This window comes from Schistocerca nitens, chromosome 1 (assembly GCF_023898315.1).
Source record: "Schistocerca nitens isolate TAMUIC-IGC-003100 chromosome 1, iqSchNite1.1, whole genome shotgun sequence".
Lineage (NCBI taxonomy): Eukaryota > Metazoa > Arthropoda > Insecta > Orthoptera > Acrididae > Schistocerca > Schistocerca nitens.
In genome coordinates, this window is record NC_064614.1 from 744,680,855 (window position 1) to 744,693,358 (window position 12,504).

A 12,504-nucleotide genomic window follows, 5' to 3' on the forward strand; every position below is an offset into this window, starting at 1 on the left:
TATTATTTCTTTGCACCTTACCTAATGGTTGCTGTGCAAAATGCTAACTTGTATTCCAAGTTTCTCACCTATATCTTGAAGTATGTATATTATATTACATTTACTAGAGCGTAGAGTACACACATTATAAATACTTCATTTTTTGTCCGCCATTACAACTACACTCCTGGAAATGGAAAAAAGAATACATTGACACCGGTGTGTCAGACCCACCATACTTGCTCCGGACACTGCGAGAGGGCTGTACAAGCAATGATCACACGCACGGCACAGCGGACACACCAGGAACCGCGGTGTTGGCCGTCGAATGGCGCTAGCTGCGCAGCATTTGTGCACCGCTGCCGTCAGTGTCAGCCAGTTTGCCGTGGCATACGGAGCTCCATCGCAGTCTTTAACACTGGTAGCATGCCGCGACAGCGTGGACGTGAACAGTATGTGCAGTTGACGGACTTTGAGCGAGGGCGTATAGTGGGCATGCGGGAGGCCGGGTGGACGTACCGCCGAATTGCTCAACACGTGGGGCGTGAGGTCTCCACAGTACATCGATGTTGTCGCCAGTGGTCGGCGGAAGGTGCATGTGCCCGTCGATCTGGGACCGGACCGCAGCGACGCACGGATGCACGCCAAGACCGTAGGATCCTACGCAGTGCCGTAGGGGACCGCACCGCCACTTCCCAGCAAATTAGGGACACTGTTGCTCCTGGGGTATCGGCGACGACCATTCGCAACCGTCTCCATGAAGCTGGGCTACGGTCCCGCACACCGTTAGGCCGTCTTCCGCTCACGCCCCAACATCGTGCAGCCCGCCTCCAGTGGTGTCGCGACAGGCGTGAATGGAGGGACGAATGGAGATGTGTCGTCTTCAGCGATGAGAGTCGCTTCTGCCTTGGTGCCAATGATGGTCGTATGCGTGTTTGGCGCCGTGCAGGTGAGCGCCACAATCAGGACTGCATACGACCGAGGCACACAGGGCCAACACCCGGCATCATGGTGTGGGGAGCAATCTCCTACACTGGCCGTACACCACTGGTGATCGTCGAGGGGACACTGAATAGTGCACGGTACATCCAAACCGTCATCGAACCCATCGTTCTACCATTCCTAGACCGGCAAGGGAACTTGCTGTTCCAACAGGACAATGCACGTCCGGATGTATCCCGTGCCACCCAACGTGCTCTAGAAGGTGTAAGTCAACTACCCTGGCCAGCAAGATCTCCGGATCTGTCCCCCATTGAGCATGTTTGGGACTGGATGAAGCGTCGTCTCACGCGGTCTGCACGTCCAGCACGAACGCTGGTCCAACTAAGGCGCCAGGTGGAAATGGCATGGCAAGCCGTTCCACAGGACTACATCCAGCATCTCTATGATCGTCTCCATGGGAGAATAGCAGCCTGCATTGCTGCGAAAGGTGGATATACACTGTACTAGTGCCGACATTGTGCATGCTCTGTTGCCTGTGTCTATGTGCCTGTGGTTCTGTCAGTGTGATCATGTGATGTATCTGACCCCAGGAATGTGTCAATAAAGTTTCCCCTTCCTGGGACAATGAATTCACGGTGTTCTTATTTCAATTTCCAGGAGTGTATATTATTCATTTTTTACAAAAAATACGCTACAAATAGGTAAATTTCTAAGAAGACTGGAGGCCTGATTTAGTTTCATTGACTTTTGCAGGGCTTAGTCCGCCACTAGGTGGGGGGGGGGGGGGCAGAAAAAAGGAAAGGGTTATGCACGTGAGCAAGGAGGGTGGGAAGGGGGGGGGGCAGTATAAGGCATATGGTATGTGAGGTGGGAAGACAAGTGGGGAAGAACATAGAGACAGGTGGAGGACAAGGACTAGCAAAGGCTGAGGCTGGGAGGGGAGGGTGGGGGGTTTACAGAAATGAAGGATAATTTTTAGGGAGGGCTTTAACATGTACATTTCAGAAAAGCTGGTGTTAGTGGGAAGAATCCAGATGGCACAGGCTGTGAAGCATACTTTGAAGTAAAATGCATCTCAGCAACTGGGTGGTCCAGCTGTCGCCTGGCCACAGTCTGATGGGGGCCATCCATGCAGATGGACAGCTTGTTAGTGGTCATGCACATTTATTTACACAGTGAGCTAAGTTGTTAGACCACATGGCTGCTTTTGCAGGTGGCCCGGCCGTTGATGGTAGGTTGTGCCCGACAGTACTGAAGTTGGTGGTAACAGGAGGATGTATGGAACAAGTCTTACACCTAGGTCTTCCAAAGGGATGGGAACCAAGGGGTAAGCGATTGGGAGTAAGGATGGAATAAGGACCACCCTGTCAAAAACTGTGCCACAAGTGAAAGAAGCAAGTATTTAGACTGCTTTGCAGCTTATCCCATCTGAATATTCCCATCAACACCAGTTTTCTAAATTGTGCAGGTGGGTCTCTCTCTGCAACACACCTTTCATTCCTGTAGGAACTGTGTCCTCATCCATTGCTAGTTCTTGTCCTCAACCTGCCCCAAGGCCCTTTGCTCTCCCTCTCCATACCTTCTATGACCCCCCCCCCTTTCTAGTTCACCTGCATAGACATTTCCCCTTCTCTGCTTCTCTCCTCCCCCTCTCCCTTCCCCCTACAGCCTCCTGATGCTGCACTGTAGCAGAGTCCATCATCATGTCCTCCCTATTACATCCCTGCACACTCCCACAGTCAGGACTACAGCATCTTCCTACACCCTTAGCCTGCTATCCCTCCCCCTCCCCACTCCACACCTCTTCAGTACCCCCACTGCCCACCCCAGCTGAGATCATTGATTGTTACAATTGAGCCTCAGCATCCTGAGAATACAGTTCCTTCTGGGCCACTCCTATTTCCCAGAATTATTTTAATTTAGACGCATGTAAATGATTTTGTGCCAAATTATTAAATACATACATACGTACTTACATTATTAAACTAAATAGTTTTTTGTTGATAGCTATGTCCAGATATTTATAGATGTATTCAATTAAGTTAATATTGTGAAAACTGACACTTTCGTGTCATTATGATATAACGTGCATTGTGACCCATGGAACAAGTAACCAACTAAAATTATGATATTAATTGAATTTAAAAAGTTATTCACCAGTTATTTTTTGTTAAACATCGTCATTGCACCATTTTTCATTAGTTAGCTCACTCTCACATCATCCCCTTTACCTTATCTCCTCCTGTTAGTTTTGCCTGAATTTTGTAGCAGTTCCAGAGTGCTGTAGGATAAACAAATACACTCCTATAATGAATATTACGTTATGTTGAAGCAGAGACTTTGTCACAAGCTGTGATTGTTACACTTGAGACAGTTATGCCTCGTGTTAATTGATCTTATTGTATGAGATTTAATGAGCCTAACACCACTTGCTTGCTACACTTCTTATTTCATTGCTACCTACAATTCTTCTTTTTTACCATACAAATCAAAATGTGGATAACAAAAGAGGGTTCATAAAACTGATAGACATTTAGTGAAACAAATGAACATACTGTTTGAAGTGCTTGAAAAATAATTTACTTTTCAGACACTGTCTTGTAATTTGTGTGTTCCCACTCAGTGCAGATGTCACTTAATTATTTCTGCGAACTGAGTAGAGAATGTCACCACACATTCTGATCGTGCAATTGCATGAGGCACTTGCAAACACTCTTTATCCTGGTTAACAGGCAGTAGGTCCAATGGTTTTGACTCCTTGTGTGCACTGTCATCAGCAGAAAAGATATGCTGGCTTGAGTAAAACAACAGAAATGTTGATTAACTTACCTTTACTCTTGATGGTACACTCCTTCAGTAAACACTGAATCACTTCATAAGGACCTGCATATGGTTGTGAGTCCACTCTTTATCTTATTAAGTCTAGTGAACATATGACTTGTACTTTTAATATCATTGTGTTGTGTGAAAGGAGTTTCTTTGGTCCTGTGGGAATTCTCCCTAGGCTTTAGGTGCCCAGAAGAATATCCAGTTAACTACACAAAATTTCTGCTACTGCATAATTGCTTCCTTTCTGGAAGGAGCAACACAGGCCAAGTAGAATAGTAGGTATTAAGTTAATCCATTTAGCTGCAGAATGGACTCATATAGCACTCTTCAATATATGGTGAATTTTTCCATTAGCCTGAGGTAGTAGGTAGTAATTCTAGTCATTTTTATAAATCTTCGCCCAAGCTTTGAACATACTAGCCTGAAACTGTGTGTATGCTGCCTGCTGCAGTGTTCCAGCAACTGAAAATTGCTGTTGCTCCTGTCTCTGCTTCAATGTTTCGATGGGGTGCAACTTTCATCCAGCTAGTGTCTCTGTATGTGAAAGATAAATAGTAAATAAATCTGTTGGAAGATGGTGCTGGGCCCACTCGGTCAGCATGTACCATCTGAAAATGTGTGTCAACAATGAGGAATTTCCCAAAGGTCATTTAGTATGACATGTAATTTTCTCTTGGAGAATCTGTACATGCCACAATCAATCATTGCACATCCTGCTCAAAGTTTGGCCTGACAGATTTTAAGAATATTAGCTTTATTGACAACTGTCGTACCTGAATGAGCCATTTTGTAATACCACTTAAAAACTATGATCATAAATTATTTTGATACATGTGGACTAGTGGTTTCAACTGAAATGTCAAACCACATTTTAATTCCTCAGTAGTAGTAAATTGTTTGAATTTCAGTGAAATGCTGCTACTTATTAGTGAAGTTTGGAATAAAATTTCCTTGCATTTTTCAAACTGCTCTGTTTCTTCTGCAGTCCGGTTTGTCTTCCTTTCATAATTAGTGGAGCTTAGTTTTATGCAGTATGTTCTAGAAGATGGCAAAAGATGTTGAGCGTACAGAGAAATATTAGAATTTCTTTCTCACTTTCTGGACAAGTTATCTTTACAGTGATTGTTTCCATTCCTTTTATGACCTTAACTGAATAGTGCAACAAGTAATAATTGAATGTGCATGTTACATTAACAACTCTTTGTTTATTAACCTTGAATTAAACTCGGTGCAACTTCAGAGCATGAAGACCACACTTGGATACAACAGGTAAGCCCATCTGATGATGTTTAGTGGACACTCACTGTGACAAAGTCCAGGGTCATTGGTAGTGGTGGTGAGTCAGGAGGTAGCCGTGGGTGCCAGGCAGTCACAGTCAAGAGCGGAACTCATTGTTGAGAGGCTGAGGGGTGATCTAAGTACCTGTTAGCAGAGGAATGCAGATGAGTCACGTGGACATGTGACCATGTGATCACAATTAGGGGCCTGCAACTGCAGCATTGCCTACTACGACCTGCACACCACCTATTGGTGTGCTTTGTGCCTGCAGGCATTGTGGTTGCTGCAGAAGGCTTGGCAGTAAACAGACTAGTGAATCTTCTGTTAACAAACAACCTGCAAAAGTAAAGTAGGGGCATACCTGGCCCACAAAGCTCATACATTGTGGTGGCTAAATAACCAGGGGCCCTGTCTTGCATAGCCTACACTCCTCCCCTCTTAAGACAGATAGTACAACCATCTCAGTGAAATGCAGCCCTTAAAAGAGGAGCCACCAGAGCAGCCACCAGAGCAGACTGGAACAAAACAACAACACACAACATGTAATCAATCAATGAACACACACAATTTCATCTTACTGGAAGAGACATGCCATGTCCACATAGGACAATTGCAACAGCCCCCCACAGCCAACGATGGGGAAGGCAGGGCTAGCAACAGAGTAGTACTATATCATGAAACTATTATCCTTGTTGCCACTGTTACAACCTTTGCCAATGGTGTGGCTGGGAGTGATTTAATTCACAAGTTACAATAATAACTCTTTATTTATTTATTAACCTTGAACTAAACTCAATACAGCTCTGAGACATGAAACTCCACATTTGTGTAAAACTTAAAAGTCCATCTTGACGATGTGTAGCAGAGGCCCACTATGGCAAAGTCTACAATCATCAGTACTGGTGGTGATCAGAGAGGTACCATGAGGTACCATGGGTGATAAACAGCACTATACCACAGAGCTGTGAGCTTGTGGACTGTTGACACATAGGTCCTGCAGGGAGGGGGGGGGGGGGGGGGGGGCGCGGATGGACATCCAGCAGCTGGTGATCCCGCCAAAGGTATGACACAGCGCTGTCTGATGGGTAGCATCGATGACAGGTGTCGTGGTCCAAAGCATAGACTCAAGAGCGGCTGGCAGTTGGTCTGATGCCCAGAGGGGAAGTGGCAGACAAGGGGCTGAGCATCAATTTACATAGCCATCAGCAGAGGAAAACATGCATGGTGTCATGAGGACATATGGCTCTGTGGATGCAAACAGGCACCTGTGACTGCAGCACTATTTACCATGGCATGGCTTGTGTCTACAGATGCCGTGGGTGGCTTCAGGAGACTTGGCGGTAAACAGCCTAGTGAATCTTCTGTTGACAAACAACCACCCGAGGTAAAGCAGGGACCATATCTGGGCTGCAAAGCACATCTGTGAGTGTGGTGGCTGAATACCCAAGAGACCAGCCCTGCATATAGTACAGTCTCCAAGCCTGGTTTCTTCCCTTCTGGAGTGGTTACATATCACAGAAAGCTTATATTCTGAACAATCTATTTCTTTTCTTTGAAAAGTACTGAATTGTGTCCTTAAATCCAATGGCACAGAGTTAAATTCATATAGATCAAATGATGTGATAATTGCTGTTTTCTGTTTATTGTCTTCTTTTCATGGGATTTGATAATAAACTTTCCAGAGGTCTATCTTGGAACATGTTTTCTTCCCATGAGGGATTAAGTTGCCATCATCTATTCTTGGAACTGGATAGTGGTTTGATGAATATTTCCATGAACACAGTGACTATCTGGTTTCGTAACAATGTATAGAAACAGTCATATTGTGTTCTTTGCAATATGCAGTTTGTTTAGCTCTAATGTGAGAGAGTTGCAGCAGATTCAAGGGCTAGTAGATGCTGAAATTTGGTACTTACCATGTTTAAATTGTTTTGCATGACATGTAGTTTTCCCAACTCTCAAAATTTCTTTAAAATTTGCAGTTAATATGAAAGCAATTAACTCTCAGTGGCTTCAATTCATGACACATTCCCTTTCATGTTCAACTGAGAGTTGTTATCAGTTAATGTTTTGCTATTCAAATCAATCATAAGGTACAACCGATGATAAAAATCAATACCTAATATGCCATTTTAAATGCCTGCGACAATAAATAGGCATCAAAAATATATCTTTTTATCGTAGGTCAACATTCAGCAATTTTAAACTGTAGGATGGAATCTCGCCGCATGAACCATGGATGTTGCCATTGGTGGGGAAGCTTGTGCGCCTCAGCAATACAGATAGCCATACCGTGGGTGCAACCACAACGGAGGGGTATCTGTTGAGAGGCCAGACAAACGTGTGGTTCCTGAAGAGAGGCGGCAGCCTTTTCAGTAGTTGCAGGGGCAACAGTCTGGATGATTGATCTGGCCTTGTAACACTAACCAAAACGGCCTTGCTGTGTTGGTACTGCGAACGGCTGAAAGCAAGGGGAAACTACAGCCGTAATTTTTCCTGATGGCATGCAGTTTTAGAATGATTAAATGATGATGGCATCCTCTTAGGTAAAATACTCCAGAGGTAAAATAGTCCCCCATTTGGACCTCCAGGTGGGGACTACTCAGGAGGACGTCATTATCAGGAGAAAGAAAACTGGTGTTCTACATATCGGAGCATGGAATATCAGATCCCTTAATCGGGAAGGCAGGTTAGAAAATTTAAAGAGGGAAATGGATAGGTTAAAGCTAAATATAGTGGGAATTAGTGAAGTTCGGTGGCAGGAGGAAGAAGACTTCTGGTCAGGTGAATACAGGGTTATAAATACAAAATCAAATAGGGGTACTGCAGGAGTAGGTATAATAATGAATAAAAAAAATAGGAGTGCGGGTAAGCTACTACAAACAGCATAGTGAATGCATTATTGTAGCAAAGATAGACACGAAGCCCACGCCTACCAAAGTAGTAAAAGTTTATATGCCAACTAGATCTGCAGATGACAAAGAGATAGAAGGAATGTATGATGAAATAAAAGAAATTATTCAGATAGTGAAGGGAAATGAAAATGAACATTTAATATTTATGTGTGATTCGAATTCCAGTGTAGGAAAAGGAAGAGAAGGAAAAAGTAGTAGCTGAATATGGAATGGGAGTGGATAAACTGACAGAACGAGAGGTTGCAGAGAGTTTCAGGGAGAGCTTTGGGGAACGATTGACAGGAATGGGGGAAATAAATACAGAAGAAAAAGAATGGGTAGCTTCGAGGGATGTAATAGTGAAGGCAGCAGAGGATCAAGTAGGTTAAAAAGATGAGGGCTAGTAGAAGTCCTTGGGTAACAGAAGATATATTGAATTTAATTGATGAAAGGAGAAAATATAAAAATGTAGGCAAAAAGGAATACAAACGTATCAAAAATGAGATCGACAGGAAGTGCAAAATGGCTAAGCAGGTATGGCTAGAGTACAAATGTAAGGATGTAGAGGCTTATCTGACTAGGGGGCAAGATAGATACTGCCTACAGGAAAATTAAAGAGATCTTTGAAGGAAAGAGAGCCTCTTGTATGAATATCAAGAGATGGAAACCTGGCTCTACGGAAAGAAGGGAAAGCAGAAAGGTGGAAGGAGTATGTAGAGGGTCTATACAAGAGCGATGTACTTGAGGACAATATTATGGAAATGGAAGAGGATGTAGATGAAGACGAATTGGGAGGTATGATACTGCGTGAAGAGTTTGACAGAGCACTGAAAGACCTGAGTCGAAACAAGACCCCGGGAGTAGACAACATTCCATTAGAACTACTGACGGCCTTGGGAGAGCCAGTCCTGACAAAACTCTACCATCTGGTGAGCAAGTTGTATGAGACAGGCGAAATACCCTCAGACTTCAAGAAGAATATAATAATTCCAATCCCAAAGAAAGCAGGTGGTGACAGATGTGAAAATTACCAAACAATCAGTTTAATAAGTGACAGCTCCAAAATACTAACGCGAATTCTTTACAGACGAATCGAAAAACTAGAAGCCAACCTTGGGGAAGATCAGTTTGGATTCTACAGAAATATTGGAACATGTGAGGCAATACTGACATTACGACTTATCTTAGAAGAAAGATCAAGGAAAGACAAACCTACTTTTCTAGCATTTGTAGACTTAGAGAAAGCTTTTGACAATGTTGACTGGAATACTCTCTTTCAAATTCTAAAGGTGGCAGGGGTAAAATACAGGGAGCGAAAGGCTATTTACAATTTGTACAGAAACCAGACGGAAGTTATAAGAGTCGAGGGGCATGAAAGGGAAGCAGTGGTTGGGAAGGGAGTGAGACAGGGTTGTAGTCTCTCCCCGATGTTATTCAATCTGTATATTGAGCAAGCAGTGAAGGAAACAAAAGAAAAATTCGGAGTAGGTATTAAAATCCATGAAGAAGAAATAAAAACTTTGAGGTTTGCCAATGACATTGTAATTCTGTCAGAGACAGCAAAGGACTTGGAGGAACAGTTGAATGGAATGGACAGTGTCTTGAAAGGAGGATGTAAGATGAATATCAACAAAAGCAATTCGAGGATAATGGGATGTAGTCGAATTAAGTCTGGTGATGCTGAGGTAATTAGATTAGGAAATGACACTTAAAGTAGTAAAGGAGTTTTGCTATTTGGGGAGCAAAATAACTGATGATGGTCGAAGTAGAGAGGATATAAAATGTAGACTAGCAGTGGCAAGGAAAGCAGTTTTGAAGAAGAGAAGTTTGACATAGAGTATAGATTTAAATGTCAGGAAGTCTTTTTGGAAAGTATTTGTATGGAGTGTAGCCATGTGTGGAAGTGAAACATGGACGATAAATAGTTTGGACAAGAAGAGAATAGAAGCTTTTGAAATGTGGTGCTACAGAAGAATGTTGAAGATTAGATCGGTAGATCACATGACTAATGAGGTGGTACTGAATAGAATTGGGGAGAAGAGAAATTTGTTGCACAAATTGACTAGAAGAAGGGATTGGTTGGTAGGACATGTTCTGAGGCATCAAGGGATCACCAATTTAGTATTGGAGGGCAGCGTGGAGGGTAAATATCATAGAGGGAGACCAAGAGATGAATACACTAAGCAGATTCAGAAGGATGTAGGTTGCAGTAGGTACTGGGAGACGAATAAGCTTGCACAGGATAGAGTAGCATGGAGAGCTGCATCAAACCAGTCTCAGGACTGAATACCACAACAACAACAACAACAACAACAACAACAACAACAAAAGGATGAGCTCTAAGAACCATTTGCTACAAACGGTTTAAATTCAGTCCTTGCTCTTTTGTTGTTTCCTGTTGTTGTTTGGACAGGGATGTTTGCTCCGTTGTCTACCATAAACAGTTACCCTTTGTTGTAATCTTTGACAAAGATGCAGTAGTGACAGCCCAAAGAAATATACTGTATATACTCGAATAATCCGCGCATGTTTTTTCCCAAATTTTAGGACAAAAAACTGGGGTGCGTTGACTATTCGAAACATTGTTGGTACTGCTCCGCCTCCAACAATACATCTTATTATACTGTTGTATTATTGCGGCCTCAGTCTGTGACGCATCAGTAGCACGTTAGGAGTGAAGTATTAACGTCTTCAAACTTGTTAATGCTGGCTACAAGTTCTCGTTATCGCTCGTACAAGTCACCTAGAGATTTTGGTTTATGTCTATGGTCTTTTATGTTATTTCTTCTTGATCACATTGGAGTTGTCACTTAAGGGGTATCCCTTAAGTTTAGAGATATTTTTGTGAGAAGTTTATTAAGCCAGGCTCCATTTGTCTGCAACACATTTTTTCGATACTGCTTACAGTTGTAGTTTTGTAAAACAAAATTTTGATGAGGTAACTGGAAGAGCAGAGCTATAGAATTTTCGCAAGGATATGTGGTGAAACAAATGAACATGCTATTAGGAACTGCTTCATAAATAATGTGCTTTTCAATCGCTGTTTCGATTTTTATATGTTCCCAAATATTCTGGTTCTTTTGCACTCTTTTCTTAAAAGAGAGTGTGCTGTAAGAAACTGAGTACTTACTCATTACTTTACAGAGAGCCTTCCTTCATTCTGTTCTCTTAAAAGTGAAAATAAATCATGTGAAACTTTGTTAAAGGGATTTTTTCTTTTTTTTAGCGTGCTGCTCAGCATTGCCGTAAACCACTGCTGAATGCCGGTGATGGTACTGGTGAACACCCTACCCAGGCACTGCTGGATGTGTTCACAATTCGAGAAGAAATAGGCACTGTGAATGGCCTGACAATAACAATGGTGGGAGATCTTAGACATGGAAGGACAGTGCATTCTCTTGCCAGGTATTTGTATATTTAGTTTCTGAATGTATAGCTGTGTTTTTCATTATGAATTGTGTGCTTATATGTTACCTACACACACTAATATTCATTCTAGAAATGGTGTTATTACGAGCATATGGACCCACATGGATCACGCATTACATTTATGATTCACCTTTCTAATAGACCATATAGCTTTCATTCTTTTGCTATGTGCTTTCTTCCTTTCTTCTGACCACTTGGTCCCTGATCTTTTAGGGACTTCATTCTCTGGCTTTACTACCCATCTATTTATCTTATGATGGTAAAGTTTCCTGTCTAGTATGTCCGATATTCCTATCTATGACTTTTCCAAGTCATATTTGACTTCTTCAAGTCATATTTTACTTCTTCTATCCATGGAATGTTATTCTGTTTTGCAGTGTGTGTCAAAATCTTATGAGTTAGCCTTGAAGATGGGAGTCTGTAAATGTGCCCATAGAATTTCAGCCTTTGTTTCCTGATACCTGCAGCAAGGTTGGATAGTTCTTGTCCCAGCATTTTCCTCATAATCTTTCTTTCCTCCTTCAAGATGTTCTCCAAATTGCCTTTTCTATTAAGTACCAAGGTTTCGCTCGCATACAGCACTTCAAGTTTAATCACTTATTATAATGTTCGATCTTTGTATGAATGGATGTACATTTCTTGTTGTAGATTTCACGCATTCTCTCATATGCTCATTTGAGCTTTTGTAACCGAACTTTCTGTGCTTCCTTTTCCAACCCTATAAGTTCCATGACCTCACCGAGATATTTGAAGTGTGGAACTCATTTGATCTGCCCATATTTTGTGTTCAGTTCCTGAATGTTGAATTTAGTGGAAATGAACTTGGTCTTCTCGAATGAAATTTGTAGTCCAGTTTTCTCAGCGCATTCCTTGAGGACTTCAATCTGTTTGATTGCTGTATTTTTGCAGGTGGCTAGTATCGTGAGGTCATCTGCAAAAGCTAAACAACTGACCTTGATGTCATCATTCTTTCATCAGAGTTGAATGGGTTTCCAGTGGTCCTAGGTTTTCAAATCTTTCTCCCATTCTCGGATGACTTTATCCAGAACAAGGTTGAAGAGCAGTGGTGACAATCCATCACCTTGTCACACACCGGTCTTTATCTCAAAGGGTTCTGACAGTTAGCCCATGCATTTCACTTCTTACTTTGTGC

General features: G+C 42.5%; 1 protein-coding gene across 1 annotated transcript in view; it reads left to right on the forward strand.

Annotated features, from left to right (window-relative positions):
• The window catches only part of LOC126260409 (CAD protein), a 543,685-nt gene that overhangs the window by 519,738 nt on the left and 11,443 nt on the right, over positions 1 to 12,504 (forward strand). The window contains exon 31 of the mRNA XM_049957741.1: positions 11,149 to 11,327. Coding sequence (XP_049813698.1) covers positions 11,149 to 11,327 — 179 coding nt within the window. The remainder of the gene's footprint in view (positions 1 to 11,148; positions 11,328 to 12,504) is intronic.